The 18,072-nt window shown below is 40.9% G+C and overlaps 1 protein-coding gene across 3 annotated transcripts in view; it reads right to left on the reverse strand.

Annotated features, from left to right (window-relative positions):
- VAPA (VAMP associated protein A) overlaps positions 1,222 to 18,072 on the reverse strand; it is a 41,938-nt gene continuing 25,087 nt past the window's right edge. For 2 of the 3 annotated variants that reach the window (XM_021096053.1, XM_021096055.1), the window contains 3 exons: positions 9,892 to 10,026; positions 5,129 to 5,302; positions 1,222 to 2,241 (listed from right to left, as the gene is read on the reverse strand). In XM_021096053.1, the coding sequence (XP_020951712.1) occupies positions 2,083 to 2,241; positions 5,129 to 5,302; positions 9,892 to 10,026 (468 nt within the window). In that variant the 3' untranslated portion in view covers positions 1,222 to 2,082. The remainder of the gene's footprint in view (positions 2,242 to 5,128; positions 5,303 to 9,891; positions 10,027 to 18,072) is intronic. The other variant, XM_021096054.1, reaches the window with a different exon arrangement.

Genomic DNA, 18,072 nt, shown 5'->3' on the forward strand with positions numbered 1-18,072 from the left:
GGATTTCTAGCTGAAACACTAAAACCAGACATGCACATGAGACTATTCAACAGCAGTCTGCAGTACAATCTTCTGATATGATACCTGTCACACACACACTTATTAAATAGCATCTTATGGTCACTATTTCAGTCATATCAAGTTAGGGCACATGTTTTTTTCTACAAAGTTAACAGAAAAAAGAAACAAAGCAAAGAGTCAGGCTTCCAGGTCCAGCTCTGCCTCTATCTGCCTGTGAGACACAAAGTTAACTCTTTCAAAGGCCTCAGACTCCTCAACTATAAAGCAAAGGGGCTGAACAAAATGAACTCTAAGAAGCATTCCCATAAAATGGGGTTTTGCTAAATTTCTGAGAACATAAGTTAAAAAAAAACCCAATAGCTATGAAAGCTCATTCTGATTCTCATCACCAATAATACTGGTTACACAGAGGGCTTTAAGGCAAGGAATCACCGGTGGCACTGGCAGGACGGAAACGGGCTTCTGCTGGTATGCAGTCCAGTCATGGGGGGTAAGCTGCACGGAAGACTGTGCACACACAAGCCAGAGCTTTGGAAAGACATCACAGAGACAGTGACACAATACACAGCTCTGACAAGTTCAAAATATACCTGAGATGAAAATACAACCCAGAACTCCAAACAGCTCACTCCTTCACCACAGACCTGGGGCCAACACACTTCTCTGCACCACATCCAGTTCCCAAGGCCAACTTCCTTTTCAGATGTAAGTGCATCTTTTACAAAACCAACACCAATTTTCAAAAATCAAAATTCACTTATATTACATTGTACTTAGCAGAAAAAGTGACTCTATCTTCTCTGGTTCCAAAATTTTCTATGCTGGCACAGATTAACCAAATAAAAGACTAATTGCAGGAAAGTACACCAGACCCCATAATGTTGCATTTACACTGAAAACATACCACACGGTTGACAGGGGCAAGGATAGGGTCATTTTTCACAAAGGAATTCCCAAGGCTCAAGTCATAACAAATTTCCATAATGGAAACTTACTTTTGAGTATCAAACTGGACAGGGAAAAAAACCACTTTTAACTATTACAATGAAATGTTCTAAAATAAAAGGAATTATTAGGCTGGTCAAAAAGCAGTGACTAGAACCAAGAAGCATTATTAGGCTTTCTTGAGAAGATACTGAAAGAACCTATGAAGACTAGAGTAAAATAAACACAACAGAGCCATGCAGCAGACACGTAAACTGACTGAAATCACAGCACTTTTATTCTCATTGCTTATTTTATATTATCTCGAAGACAAATGGATTTTGATCTTCCAAAATGCCAAAAGCGGCCTGAAATGTTATCAATTCCTTTGCTTAAAACAATGAGGACTCTTCCCCGCAAATACTGTAATATATGAAAGGGTTCAGTGTGAGATAAATTACACATTTTATAACCCAAATCACCACAGCGCACGCCCTGGTATCCCATCTAATGACATGACAGACACACACAAGCTATCGAGCAAGAATCTGTTAACGGTTTTATTATTTTTATGTTAAATACCATGGGACAGGATTGTAAGGGTGAAAAACTCAGTCAACAACTGCCTCACGAGGGATAAGAAAAATTCTGCCATGATATTAGCAAAGGTAAAGGAGAAAATTTACACTGTAAGAGGCACCATTTCCCCACAGAATACCTCTTGGCATTTCCTGAATGAGTGGGATTAGCAATCTAAATAAATCATATTTCAAGAGGTAACAGCAACAGATAAAATTTAAAGGGATTATTAAAATAACATTTACAAGACTCTGAACAATTCTTGAACTCTTATTAAAACCACAAAGAAAGAACAATTTTTTATTTATGAATTTCATAAAGGACTGAATGTGCAACTGACACCTGCTAGTGATGGTCTGGCCACGTACACTCTGTCCAGGCGCCGAACACTCTGCTCTTACTGATTTCTAACCGTGAGACCTTTAAAGGCGAGGCCTACATGACGCTGTACACACAAAGAATGGTCACCGTGGGCCACACTACCAGTGAGATGGTAGGTAAACAAATCTTTTTCTGGTCGGGAGAAAAAAAAAGAAATAGCACTCTGCATGCTTCACTCTACAAGATGAATTTTCCTAGAAAGAATCCAATGAAAATGGCTGCAATTACAACAAGGAGTGAAGGAAGAGGGCTGGTGACATTATCTCTGAAGGACGCGGCTGAGGTGGATCCAGGTTTTTCCGAATGTGCTACCTTTCTGAGCCTTAAGCCTTCATCCTAGGAAAAAATATATGCACAAAGAAAGGTTTTAAAAACGAATATGCATAAGAGGACTGAGCTACAAATGAACAGACAAGGAAGCAAAGTAGGATGCATGCAGCTTGGTGACAACAGGGATGAGCCGCTAGCTGGCCTAATAAAACTTTCTAGGGGGACAGAAACGTTCTAAAAGGGGGCTCCAGGGATGGCTGTGCAATTCTATAAATTTACTAAAAATCAGAGCTGTATACTCACAACAGGTGTCCTTATGGAATATAAATTACACCTCAATAATGCTGATTTTTAAAACTGGAGCTAAGAAATATACTCCCAAAAAACTGAAATATCAGCTACAGTTACATTTACATAGAAGGAAAAATCCTACTAAAATGAACACAACTGAAGAATTCTCTGCATGCAGTTATTTCCCAGTGGCCCACAGTAGCTTGACATTGCTTACACCTGTCCTAGCCCTGAGCCACAGACTACCAGAAACAAAGTTAGGTCAGATAGTCTGAGTTAGGGCACTCGCACAGCAGAGGTTCAGGGGACAGATAGGACCTGAAAGGGTTTGGGAGAAGGGGGAAGTTCAGGACAATATTTAAACGTAGTGTTCTGACGTGCCCCATGCAAAGCAGGAGGTCGGCACAGGGTCTGGACTGCAGAGCAAATGCAAAATCCTTTGTTAATGGCAACTACAAGTACAACAGATGAGGGATGCTGTGTACAGAATCACATCTGAGGCCCCACACCTGGACGGGACTCAAAGTGACTGTGTTCCTCCAGACGAGCAGCTGCTTGGCTCTCACGGCTTCAGTCCCCCTGGCAGAACTACTGACAGCCTATAAGCTTAGGGACAAGGCTCCTCATAAGAAAAGAGCAGTCCCTCAAAGCAGGAGGCTAAAGGAGGACCTCAGGGAGGGGGCAACAGGGACTGACAACTGTTTACTAGGCAGCAGGCATCGGCTGGTCATCCCAACCTGATGACCAGCAGGGCAGATTTTCACCTCCTTGGTGCGAGCTCATTTTTACTTTTCACACTAATTCATCCAGAGTGTTTACTAATTCCAACTCAAAGAGTCCACCTGACACCATACTGTTCCATTTGCATGACTGGGTGTCCTGAGGGTTGTGGGTTTGTGGTGTTGCTCTAACTAGTCCTATGTAGAGAGAATGGTGACTCTAAGTCTCAGAAAGAACTTGACACTCCTGGGGACTCTGACTCACTAGGTCTTGGGGGGGGGGTATCTGGACATGGGTGTCTGAAAAGCTCACTAGCAGGTTCAGATTAAGAACCACAGCGCTGGGGGCACAGGTGAGACCCACTCAAGAAAGGTAACCTGATAACAAGTTACAATGGGCCTCACACATAAACTGTTCAGGTCAGGAAACCAACTCTGTAAACTAGAGGTCTTAAAGGTTCTTCTGTTTATCTTTTATACAGGTGCAGGCTTTCCAAATAACCTCTCCTACAGAGTGTGCAGAGCAGGGAACACCACCTGCCCTGCTCACTCCTTCCAGCCCCCACCTTACCAGGGAGGATCCAGGCTCTTGGAGCACGTGCACTGGGTGCTGAGGAGCCCACCCTGCACCCAAGACAGAGCCAAGGAAGCCACAGCAGGTCAAGAAAAAGCAGCAAAAACAGCACCCTCAAAACTGGAGACCCTCCCTCCACTCCCAGACAGATGCCAGGGGCAGGGGTCTGAGGGGGATGACAGAGTAGGAAAAAATAGCCAGAACAATCCCCTCTGCACAGATCAAGATATATAGTGCCTTTGATTCAGCGTGTCGTTTCCAGACTATGAAATAATTAAATGTACATTAGTTTCCATAATTTTTGTTTCTGGCTGTGCCTGTGGCATATAGAAATTCCTGGGCAGGGATCAAATCTGTGCCACAGCAATGACCCTAAGCATGGCAATGACAATGCCAGGTCCTTAACCACTAGGCCATGGGGGAACTTCTGTAAGTCCCATAACTTAGCTGACTTACTTTACATACGTTTCAGTATCATCTACTTTGATATGAAAAGCTTCAAATAGAACCTTAAAAAGCAATTTTAACATATTCAGGTCCTGAAATATTAACAAACTCCAGATTACTGCACAGCCCACTGTTCACTCTTGCAAACCCATGAATGAATACCATGCACACATGCTGAGGGCAAAGCCGAAGGGACAAACCCCTGGCCCTCAAGAAACCACTGCCCACTAGAGGGAGAGGGACAGCACAAGTGGTAAGCCGTACCCTGGAAATAGAGGGGGTAGCATTCCAAAACTACTTCCCTTTCTCTGGGGGGGAGGAGAGCCCCAGGAAAGGTTATACTGAGAAGGTGAGAAGTTAGCACGGTGAGACAAAGGCACGCCTGTGGGAGGTGGTGGGAGGAAGCTGTATGCAGCAGTGGAGCTCTTCCAGGATACCCAGCCCCTCCAGGACAGGCACTTCAAATGGGAGCCACATACGGAAGTTTAAATTTTCTAACAGCACATTAAAAATATACAAAAACTGGAAAAATTAGTTTTAATAATGTGATTTATTTAGTCCAATATATTTCAACGTGTAACAACAAAAAGAGATGGATTTTTGCAGTGTCCCTCCCAGCATGTCCTAACTCACACCACCCAAATCTCAAGTACCCACGTGACTGGTGGCTACCCTGGAACAGCACCATGTGGCAGCATGGGACCAGGGCACAGACCTTGAGGGCAGAACGAGCAAGAGGAAGCCCAGGACCGCTGCTGAGAAGGGAGCGTGTGGGCAGTGAGAGGCTGGGGCCCAAGGCCAGGACAGAAACGCACTTGGGGGAAGGAAAAGGAACTGGAGAGGCTTCGGTCAAGGCTGACATCAAGCGGCCCCTCCCACCCACGCCTGGCCCCACTCAGGCCATGCTATGGCAAGCACTCACCCGCAGGTGCCGGTTCTCCTCCGACAGCTTCACCATCTCTCCCTGGAGCCGCTTGCACTCCTCCACCAGCTTCCTGGTGTCCGCATCGCTGAGGGAAACACTGTGCGGCTTTGGCACCGGCCCATCCTGCTTGGCGGCGTTCAGGGGCGCAGCTTTGCTGGGCTCCATGTCGTTCTGCATCACAAAGACAGTGGATCGGAGTTCTTTTAAAGGACTCAATCTTCTCACAGGTTTTAAACAAAAATTTAAACTCCACATCCTTCTCCAAAAAATTATTTAAATGAAAAGTCTTCCCAATTTTCAATTTCACTATTAGGAAGTTTTTAAAATACCAAATGTTTAGTCATCTGTCCACCTTCAGGACTAAGTTAGTGAGTGTTGGCAGGCGGTCAGGGAGGTCGGCAGGAGCAGCACACTCCCTCCTGTGCGCCCATGGCCCTGAGCACTCACTCCACCACAGAGCAATAGTGGACCCGGAGTGTCCTCCCTACCAAACCTCAAAGGCAGGGAGACAAGAGTCAGCTCTCTGTACACTGACCCCTAAATCCAGCACTTGGGCCAACAGCAGTTACTCCGTAAGTACAAAAAGCGCCACCAACCAAAATCCAAACATGAAGTTCATTGTCAGTGCTCTGACTCTGCACTTCCAAGGAGGCTCTGGAGCAAAAGGGGAGTTCACTGCAATCCTTCCAATAAAATGAGACTATCCAAAAAGAACATTTCAAAGGAAACCTAACTTCTACCAATGGAAAAAAAAAAAAAAGCTGAAGGATAGAAACACTGAAGGGGAAAATAATGAAGACAAAGATGTGTCATGGGAACAAAAGGCGAAAGTCAGTTTCATGACGTTAAGGACACACGACCATAACTGAGAACACGCCTGCTTATGAATTCAACACGGAAATCACACTGGTATTCAAGCACTTTTAAAATTGTGAGCCCCAGGGGTTCCCCTTGTGGCTCAGCGGTAATGAACCTGACTAGTACCCATGAGAATGCAGGTTCGATCCCTGGCCCTGCTTAGTGGGTTAAGGATCCAGTGTTGCCATGAGGTGTGGTGTAGGTCACAGGTTCGGCTTAGATCTGGTGTCACTGCTGCTATGGCGTAAGCCAGCAGCTGTAGCTCCATTTGGATCCCTAGCCTGGGAACTTCCATATGCTGCAGGTGCAGCCTAAAAAGACACACACACAAAAATCTGTAAGCCCCCAATCTTCAGTCCTGCCAGAACTCACATGCATGACACCAGTGGCAAAGGCTCAGAGACACACACAGAGGTCAGGGTCCTGAGCCTGTGGCCTCAGCGCCCTTTCCCCAGAATCATCCACACCATCACACACACCCTACCCAAATGCATGCACCAAGTCTCATCCTTAACTTTTCAGATGGAAGGGTAGAAACATCTAACAAAAACCATTTCCAAAATCAACTATAGCATTCCACAGCACTCACCAGTCTAACTGTAGGTTACACACCTGCCACAGCACCCAGCTCCTGACTTTATATTAAGTATATACTGTTTGTTCAAGGGACAAAACTACTATTTCTTATGAAGAGAATGTGATTTGATCACTGCTGTCTAAATTCATGTAAAAATTACTAGTATTATAATGAAGTTCCGGTCAACATTCTGAGTTTTCATTTTCTTCGGAAGCTTCCCAGCTGTGACGAGTTTTTAGGAAGTCTGCTTCAATGTTCTCTGTCTTCTTCTCCCGTCTTTCCTGTTGTCCGCTCTAACCTCCCGTCGTCCTCACTGATCCCATCACTATTATTAAAAATTCTGTTTTAGATATATTTTGCTCTCTACCAACTCAGAACATGAGTACCCATGAGAGTGGGTGGGCTTCAGAAAACAAGAATTGTGCAAATGGAGCAAACCTTGCTCTAAAGATGAAGGCAAACAGGCAACAGCAGGGCAACCGAGCAATCTTCAGGTCTGGGCAAAAATACCACAGAAAGTTAACTAAAAAATTAAGAGGAGGGTACAAGAGGCCAACCAGAGGGGAAAAAATTAAAACGAGGAATCCTCAAACTCTTCACGACTGGCTTTCAATTTTTAAACAAATTCTTAAAACTCCAGAAAATTGAGGATTTTGAAAGAGAGAGGAACTCACCACCCTCTCATCAACCCAACATAACCATTATTTATATATTATCTTCCAATATTTTCTCATATGCATGGGGTTTTTGTTTTTGCTTTTGTTTTTTTTTGCTGTTTAGAGCCGCACCTGCAGCTTATGTGAGTTCCCAGGCCAGGGGTGGAATCGGACTCAATGAGCGAGGCCAGGAATTGAATCTGCATCCTCGTGGATACTAGTCAGAGTCGCTGCCACTGTGCCACAATGGTAACTCCCTCATATGCATAGCTTCTAAAATCAGCATACATGTAATGCTTTTATCATTCATGTATGCAAACTTATTTTAATTATTTTATTTTTATTTTTAGGGCCACAGGAGCAGGCCAGGGGTCAAATGGGAGCTGCAGCTGCCTGCCTACACCACAGCCACAGCAACGCCATATCTGTACCATGTCTGCAACCTACACCACAGCTCAGGGCAATGCTGGATCCTCAACCCACTGAGCAGGGCCAGGGATCAAACCCACATCCTCATGGATATTAGTCGGGTTTGTTAACACTGAGCCACAATGAGAACTCCTTAACTATTACTTTAAATGACATGATGTCATTAAATATTCTATCCTGTGCCTTATCAAAATGACTTAAACACCTCACTCCTGTTAGTTGATGGGTAGCTTCCCACTCTTTGGGATTTTAAATAACATTAATCAATATCTTCTCATGGTGGCAGAATTAGATTTTTCTTTTTATTGAAATGTTTCTCAATGTTATTATGTTGCTTTTATAAGGAAAAGGAGAAGAAACCAATTTGAGTGTCATAACCAATTTGTGGAGCATAAATGTGGGAAGACTGGAATGCAAAAGATACAGTGAAGCTTAAACACATTTCAAAAATGAGCCAAATAAGTCATGGAAAAGTTACACTGAGTGTACTTATATCATGGACTCAGTGTCATTCAGGCCCCTACAAACCAGTCAACATAAAGACTAGATGCAAAGAAGTCTAATTTATTTACAGATTAATTTATTTAAAGTAGAAGCACACATAACCTAACCAGGATGGGGGGTGGGAGGGTTGAGGGGGTGGGGGGACGAGCCATTTGAGTAGCAACAATCTGAAGAGCCTGATGGAAACACTAAGGCTGCTGAGACTAAACTACACTCGTCCATCCAGGAGCGCCACAGGGAGGTTTGGCTCCAGGAAAACAGCGTGTTCGGTGAGAGGTGCTTCAGACTGGTCCAGAATGAGGAGACTGGTTGTTCTGAGAACCATGAAACAAGCAAACTGGAGGGACTCGACATGCTGTGACTTAGGCAATGATGAAGAGCAACATGACATTAACACAGTATCTAAAACTGCAACTAGAAGAAACTGAAGATCAAGGTCGTAAAAAAAATGATTATTTTGTACAATTTCCGCTATTCTATATTATTTAGCCTATCTGCAATAATCCCCCTCCATCTATGAGTTGAACTTACTTCTCTGTTTTTTTTTTTTTTCCCAGCCATCTCCAGAATTTCAGTTCCAATATTCTAAGTTATTCCTTTTGGAGATAACTAGAATATGCAAGGGCTTAGGGACTAGACAGAAAGGAAAAGGTAAAATATAAGGCAAAGTAGGGTTTTGCAATGAAACCTTGGGAGGAACAAAGGAACAAAAGAATATAAACCTGGGGTACATTCTCGTGACTCCTGTATGAGCAAGGGATCAAATGTCTGTCCAGGGAAGCAAAGCCAAGAGCTATGGTAGGAAATTGTCAGGAGGCTCAAATAAGTCCTTAACGTGGGAAGAGGTTGTATTTGAATAATAAAGTCACTCAAGATACATTTTTACTCTAAACAACCCACTTACTCTTTGTCTCTAGAATCATGATTCCCAGAAGTAAATAACTAAAATCACAAAATTTTTAAAGTATTAGATATTTAGAAAAAGGATCAGATTTTTTAAAGCCTTAGTATGCATATTCTCTGCAAAGCCAAATCAAAGTATAAGCAACCTGCTCAAACTGTGGGGTTCCTGAAGCTCCCAGTAAGCAAGAAATGATAACGGAATCGCAACGACCATGACACCACCAAAAAGTCACAGTCATCTTACTGTGACTGCAGTCATTTCACTTGAGTGAATGTTAAGTGTACACACACAAAAACATTAATAAATTCAAATGTGACCTAAGATCTTTAGGGCTTTTGCCACAAATTCTCCTACCCTGGGGCATTGCAAATAACTAAAGTGACAGTTAAAGAAGGCTTCCTATTATTTGTACTTGGTAAGAAAACATAAGCAGTAATCTCATTTATCTTTTTAACACAAACACAAATACTTGCCTGGAGAACAGTATTTGCCAGCCAGCTCCGACCTTTACTGCTGCTCTACCCAAGTCTTTTTTAGACTAAGCTCCCCGGATCTCAGTGACAGGAAAGATTATACCAATTTCATAATAATGTTCACACATCCTGCTCACTACTGAGATTTTAGTGTTAAATTATTTTAGAACAGAATTTAGCCTGTAGGCCTGAATTTTCAAATGATTTGTTCTACTATAATTTTAAACATAGTTGAAAATTTCAATTCGAATTACTTCACATAACACAGTTAATAAATACCACGTTCGTGTCAGGCGACTCCATTAACATGACCAGTAACACTAGTAGACCCCTGAATCTGTTAGCTCCCTAGAACAAACCTTCTGCTTCTCCTGTTTGAACACACTGAGTCCCCTGGGCTCACTCTTCGTGCTATAACTGGCAGGTGCTGCGACTGTGCTGGTGGTGGTGCTCAGTGGAGTGGCAGCCAGAGCAGTCCCCGGCGGGGCGGTACCCTGAGAGCAGGGGAGACAAGGCTCAGGTTCACACCAGACTCTGACTCCTCCTGCGTGGGACTGGGAACGACTAACACAGAGATCATTAGGCTCCAAAACATTCATGGGAGTCTACAAAAATGCATCACGCTTAAGAAATAATACATAATAGCTATGTTAAATAAAGCAAAAGTACATTCTGAGTTTTATATAATATTTCCCAAACAAAATCAGCTATGATCAACTTGCATTATGTTCACTACCTAAACGTATATTTTTAAAAAGGTATTAAAACTTATGCAAGCCTCATTTTGTCCTAAAATGAATACCTTCTGTGTGGCTCTTAATTTTCGTTACTAATCAATACTTGCCAATACCTGAAAAACAAGCATTTCATATTTTCTTACCTTTGATAACACTCAACCTGAACAATTTTGAAGTTAAATCAATTTTCTCAAGGGTTCAAAAATCAAAATGATTTATAAATGTCTCCCAACACATCCTCCCAACACACCCCCCCTCCCCACTACCTACCTCCCAGGATCAATAGAGATACATATTACATACTAGAATACCATTATTATCTCCACAGTTTTCTTATCTTCTAAAATTCCTTTAATACACAAAAAATATTATACAAAAAGGTTGGAACAGACTCTGAAATAATACTTACTGATATTCATATCACTGCACATAACTAAGAGAATTCCATCTTACGTAATACTGCACTGGCCCAAATCTGCTCTTTGTGGCAATAGAAAATAACGTACATTTAATCATAAAAAGTCTCTATACATGGGACCCTGAAATTTCCTATTCTTGACAGTCCTTCAGTCTTCATTAAGAAAAATCAGTTTTTTCTAGAAAGTATGTAATTAGTAGATGTTAAATGGAGGGCATTTAAAACTTGGAAAATGTACACTGTAAGTCAACCATACTTTAATAAAAAAAAAATTTTTAGAAAATGTCAAGTAGAATTGGTGGCCTAAAATAAACTCAAAAATATTTATTTCAACCTAAAGAAGTGAACAGGTAGATAAATCATAAATAAAAAGTTAGTTAAAACCACACTCAATCTTGAAAAAATACCACCAGTAATTGGACATTAGATTTCACAATACAGAGTTGATAATAACTGAAAAGGACTAATAATTCAGAGAACTCTGTAAAATATCAGATAGTCAACGCTTTGGTATCATCTTTGCCCAGCTATCAACAGCCCAGGCAATGTGCTGAATGGCTCTCAGGAGCAGCACTGAACAAACTCAACTGACGTCTGTGGGCCATTAACATCTAGTCAAAGAGCTGCTCTTCCCCAGGATGAGGGAGACCCCACATTTTAGTGCCTAAAGGTAGTGTTGTCCAGGAATAATTATTAATAGTACCTCCTTTTACTCTAAAATAAAAGGGTCTTTTTGGACTCCTAGGTTACTCAACATATGATCCAAATCAGAGAGATATTTCCCCAAAGGAGGCCATATTCTAATGACGATTCAAATATATAAATAAGTTCAAATCACACACAAAAAAATGACTTCTTTAAATTATAAAAATAAAAACAGACTCAACCACTATACTTCTAAAGCTGGCACATTTCTTACCCTATAAGATGACCAAGAACTTTAATCATCTTGGCTACACATTCAGTATCGAAGTCCTAAAAAACCTAAAGAAATCAACAACATAATAATATACCCTTTCCAACTGTTTTTAAAAAGACTAAATTAAATGCCCAAGAACAGAATACCTAAAAAGACCCCGATCCTCAAAGAGGTATGGTATTTTTACCTTAAACTAAACGCCTACTTCTTTTGGAGGGTATGGGGAGGTGAGTGAGAGTGGGATGGGGCACTTCGCATAAGAAACACTGAGTCAACATCACCAAGTTTAAGACTTGCTACCTGTGACTGACTGTGAGAAGGCATCAACAACTAGGACAGCTACTGTGTGTCTATCTGCTTTGGGTACTAACCACACTTTTCTAAGTCGACAACAGAAGGTCATAAATTCTGATGATTAACTCCTTAGAGTAAATGTGCAAAGGACCACTAACTCAACAGGAGCGTCTCTGCTGTGCTCAACTCTAAGGCTGAACACAGAGTGCATGAGCCCTCTGGAGAGAGCTGCGTCCTAAAGCACAAGTTGTCGCCAACAACTTAGTTTAAAACTAAAGTTTGCTTAAATTAACACTGTTTAAAACATTTTCATTAACAAAAAAACTGAAATAAATGAACCAAGGGCCAAACTATGTCACCGTAGGAGTTTCCTATACAGCAATCATTAATGATAAACTAAAAAATATATTTTATACTCTACTTCTAAAAATACATGTTAACAACAGTTTTCATGATATTTCTGTGAATCCTGCACATTTAGAAATATGTTTTCCTTGAAAAAGGGAGTGTCATCTTTAATCAATTTGTATAAGTCAGGACTCAGTTTCACATAGCATCTTCTCAATTGATCTGTAGTAAACTGACAAACGTTATCTAAGCAAAACACTACTCAATGATGCCCTAATTTCCTAACAAAGTTCATACTAAACTGAAGATAGACATGCAGAAAAAGGATATTAAGTAGTTTTGTAATTGTATCTATGGATGCTAGAAAGAAATCAGTATGTCAAAGATACTATGGTCTTTAAATATATATATAAGGTTTCATCATGTTTAATCATTATAACAAATTCACAAAACCTTTTTATCATTTATGCTGTACTATTATAAACATTCCAGATTTGATTACTTTGAGGTTTCATATTTTCTTTAAAGGATGAGATGCAACAATAAACTGATGAAAGAAAGTCATATAATCCACAATTCAGAGAGAACTAAGTCTGTGCTAGGAGCTCCCAATTTAAGTACATTTCTCAGTAATTAAGATGTCCTATAGAATCTGTAGGCTGGTAACACTACAAGAATGAATTTAAGTAGTGTTTCCAAAAGCGTATTTTACAGAACATCAGGCAGTCCAAGAGAAGTTAGCTGCCTTATATAAAAGAAAAAAGAAATGCTGGGTTAGCCATGTCCTACTCAGGGCCTTTAATATGCAAATATGCAACGTGCTTATCTATTGGAAGATAAGTTTTTTATAGCATTCTTCCAAATTCACCTGACACAGAACCCTTCCAATCCACCAACACACTTTGGGGAATATTGCCTTATAAAAACACAGTTGTGTCTCTGCCCTTTGGGGTTTTTTTTTGGGGGGGGTTGCTTTTTAGGGCTGCATCTGCAGCATACGGAGGTTCCCAGGCTAGGGGTCAAATAAGAGCTGTTGCTGCTGGCACACACCACAGCCACAGCAATGCAGGATCTGAGCCGCATGTGTGACCCACACCAGCTCATGGCAACACCAGATCCTTAACCCACTGAGCAAGGCCAGGAATCAAACCCGCATCCTCATGGATACTAGCTGGGTTGGTTACCACTGAGCCACAAAGGGAACTCCTCAGCCCTTTGTTTCAACATGCACCCTAGTCAGTTAAGGCCACCTCCAGGCTGAAGTTAGTACAGATACAATTGTTTTTGTATATTTGAATTATAAATTTGAAATACTGATATTCGGAAATATTAAGTCTCATTTTATAAGCAAAACTTGAAATGTGAATTCCAAACACTTAAAAACATCAAGAATCATAATGGCAAAGCTAACAAGTCACAAATTACTGCAGTCCAAGAGTGCAGCACCTGGCTCACAAGAATACCTGCCCAGTCTTCTCCGGGTCAGTGTTGGGTTTTACAACACTGAATTATCAAGATCTTCAATAACACATCCCAACCATAAAACACCATCACTACACCTCAAGAAATAAAAGGATGTACATCATCCTAGGTGATTTATGTGATGTTGACATAATTTTACCATTAAAAGTGCCTTCAGGAGTTCCCACTGTGGCTCAGAGGGTTAAGAACACAACATAGTGCCCTTGAGGATGGATGCAGGTTGAATCCCTGGCCTCTCACAGTGGGTTAAAGATTCCATGTTAATGTGGCTGTGGCTGTGGCTGGCAGCTATAGATCCAATTCAACCCCTAGCCCGGCAACTTCCATATGCTTCGGGTGTGGCCCTTAAAAAAAAAAAAAAAGTGCCTTCAAATGACAACCAGGCCAACATTCAAATCTTGGCCAAAAGAATGAATGGTCTGATAGGAATTCCAACAAAATTAAATATCATCATCTTACTCCCAGCACCCAGAACAGTAGTCCTGAAACACCATCTCCCCCTGAATGGACCCCAGCTTGAAGAGATGTCTATTCCAGGTCTCAGCCTGAGATATCTTGCCATACTAGGCATCAAGAAAACTACCCAAGACCACTATGGTAAAAGGGCTCAGGAACCAACCTATGGAGGCTCTTCCTAACGATCTGAGCACCAATACAATAATAACTGCAAGGAGCTGAAACACAAACTGTTTAAGCCCACGCATTTATAACAATACAGCGAGGAGGAGGGAGATGGGAGAAAAGGAAGGGAAAGTGACTGTGAACCACGTAAGAGGGGCACCTGTGACCAAGTCATTTTTTTGAGAGCCTATAACTTTAACAGATTTAGAAATCCACCATTGAAAGAATCAGCAAGTAACAGCAAGTTTCTCTCTACATGAGTATTCTAGATGAAGCAGGAATGACAGAATGTCACCATTACATAACCTTAAATGAATTAATGGACCTAAACCATATTTGCTTACTTTCTGACTTTGCTGACTTGGGTCTGGAGACTTCTTTGCTGTGGGGACCATCCTGTACACTATAGGAAGCTGAGCATCTTAGTCTCTACCCACTGGATGTCCACAGTACTCCTCCCCACTAGCTGTGACAACCAAAAATGTCTCCAGACACGGCAGATGTCCCCTGGAGGACAAATCACCCCTGGCTGAGAACCAACACACCAATGGCTCTAACATCAAAATAATAGGACCCAACCTGCAAAAATAAATCTCAATGTAATCAAGCCTCCAGATCCAATTATACGAAAAGTTAAATGGCAGCTAAAGTACGCAATCAGCAAAACTTAGCCCATGGGTAAGTCTGCAGGACAAACCCAGTCTCTTTAACAAATAACTTGCAAGAGGTGGGAATCTATAGCTTGAGAGACTTAAGAAACATATCACCCAAAAGCAGTATGTGAACTTTATTATGATCTAAAATCAAACTGCAAAAAAAAAAAAAAAAAAAAAAAAAAGTTTAAATGCCACTTATGAAGCAAATCTGTATACTACCTGGATAGTTCACTGTTAATGGTTTTTTTTTTTTTTTTTTGGTCTTCTTAGGGCTACACTTGCAGCATATGGAGGTTCCCAGACTAGGGGTCGAATCGGAGCCTATGCCACAGCCACAGCAACTGGAGATGCAAGCCAAGACTGCAACCTATGCCACAGGGTCACGGACAACACCCGATCCTTAACCCAACAAACAAGTGAGGCCAGGGATCAAACCTGTGTCCTCATGGATACTAGTCGGCTTCGTTAAGCACTGAGCCATTCTGGGAACTCCATATTAATGACATATTAAGCTTCTGAAGATTAATGATAGTACTGCCATCCCTCTTTTCCCCTTTTCTTAAAGTCCTTATCTTTGAACAATACATACTGAAACAGCTGCAAATGAAATTCTGTTATGTCTGAGATCTGCTTCAAAATAATATGTGAGATGGGAGGTGGTGGGATTTAGATAAAATACGATTAATCCTAAACTGGTAATTGTTAATAAGGCTAGCCATAGGTTCACAGGGCTTCATTGTAGTGTCTACTTTTCTAAGTACCTGAAGTTTTTCAAAATGAATGTTTTTTAAAAAAAATAGTCTTTAGCAAGTATTTCCTATAACTTGTCAATAATAACTATACTGCACATCCAATAGTTCAATTAAAGCAAATATGTTCTGCAACTAGTGCATCCAGGCTCAGAATGAGATATTCTCTGGAGTGCTTTGAAATTACTGAACAGACTTTGGGTCACTAAGAACCTGCTCTGAAAAAGTACCAGTGCCAAACTATTTCTGCTTGAGCTCCACAGTGTGGATCTCAATTCAGTACTTGTTCAAGCCCTTAGGCAGATCCAAAACCACTTTGCTAGATTACTATGGGCTGCATCCATGTTAGGTACACCTGCTACTCTCCTCTGAGGTGGTAAATGGCTAGGCTCAACTACCATGGTCATATTATTTCCATTAACTTCTGGTTTGATTTCCAATCAGCAATATCAAATACTTTGGTTTTAGCTCTTTCCAGATTATAATCTCAAACATGTCTACTATCCAGAGCATAACAGAAGCCCAGCTGAAAAGACAGCTCAATGTCTATTAAATGAATGTAAAAATGACATAAAATTCTGAGTGAGGAAATATCCAAGTATTTAAAATAAGGCAATGCTTATTTCAATGAATTCCACTTCTTGGAATACATCTGAGGGAAATGAAAACACTATGTTGAAGAGATACTTGCAACCTCATGGTCATATAGCACATTACTTACCACAGCCAAGACATGGAAACAACCTAAAGGTCCATCAATAGATAAACAGATAAAGTTGTTGGTGTGTGTGTGTGTGTGTGTTATAAATATACACCATGGAATTCAGCCATTAAAAAGGAAATCCTGACATATGCACCTATGGATGGACCTTGAGGGCATTATGCTCAGTGAAGTATGTCAAAGAAAGACAAAGACTGAATGACTGATCTTTCTGATACATGGAATCTCAAAAGGAAACAATGATAACAACAACCCAAGTCCAAACTCATAAAAAAGGAGATCAGACTCGTGGTTATCACAAGTGTGGCAGGAGAGGAAGAAATGGATGAAGGTGGTCAAAAAGGTACAGACTTCCAGCTACCAGATATATAAGAACTGGGGGGAGTTCCCGTCGTGGCGCAGTGGTTAACGAATCCAACTAGGAACCATGAGGTTGCGGGTTCGATCCCTGCCCTTGCTCAGTGGGTTAATGATCTGGCGTTGCCGTGAGCTGTGGTGTAGGTCGCAGACGCGGCTCGGATCCCGCGTTGCTGTGGCTGTGGTGTAGGCGGGTGGCTACAGCTCCGATTCAACCCCTAGCCTGGGAACCTCCATATGCCGCAGGAGCGGCTCAAAGAAATAGCAAAAAGACAAAAAAAAAAAAAAAAAGAACTGGGGGTGTGGTGCACCTCATGGTGACCACAGTGAACACTGCTGTGGGCATATCTGAAAGTTTAAGAAAGCAGATTCTAAGAGTTCTCATCACAGGGGCAAAAAACCTCTCTTGGAGCTAAATGAGATAACAGATGTTAACTAAACTTACTATAGTAATCACACTATATGTAAGATTAGTCTTTATGTTGACACCCTAAACTTATACACAGTCCTGTATGTTAATTACAGCTCAATAAAACTGGAAACAAAATAAAAATTTAGTCAACGCAGACAACATACTATTAATGTTTTCTTGGTTCCTAAATAACAGGAGCTATGCAAGCTATTAGCATCCAAGCAGCCCAGGCAAAAGAAAAAGTAAACTACAAATGGGAAGCATCTACATGCCACCAAACTCTCAATTTCCAGTAGAACATATACATTCACATTTTCTGTTTTTGGCAAACTTCACAAAATCCCTTTAAAAAGGCATTAAAATTAAAAACACAATAAATGATTTGGTCAACACCAAATTATCATTCACTTTGTCATTTCAGCTTATCCTAAGAGAGTAACAATAATTGAGCACATAGATTTAATCTGCAAGTTTACTTTTCGGTAGGGTATATGGTTTCCAGAATTGTAACCTGTGCCAAAAAATTTTATTTATCCATATTATCTTACGCTAAATCTCTCTCTCACACACACACACAAACACACCTACTTGCCCTTCAAGTCTCTCCTACAAACAATAGAAAAAAATCCAAATTTTCATTTCAGAAAGCGAAGAAAGTATTCACAACCCATTCTATATTTTCGAAAACTTTTTTTAAACAGCAAACATGTATTTCAGTCCCTCGAACTGTACTTGCCTCAAATTGTAATCAAAAAGCAACATAAAAATTATTTACTAAGGAATAAAATCAGATATATTTTAACCAAGATCAACAGTGAGCAAAATA

The sequence above is a fragment of the Sus scrofa genome, chromosome 6 (genome assembly GCF_000003025.6).
Source record: "Sus scrofa isolate TJ Tabasco breed Duroc chromosome 6, Sscrofa11.1, whole genome shotgun sequence".
NCBI classification, from domain to species: Eukaryota; Metazoa; Chordata; class Mammalia; order Artiodactyla; family Suidae; genus Sus; species Sus scrofa.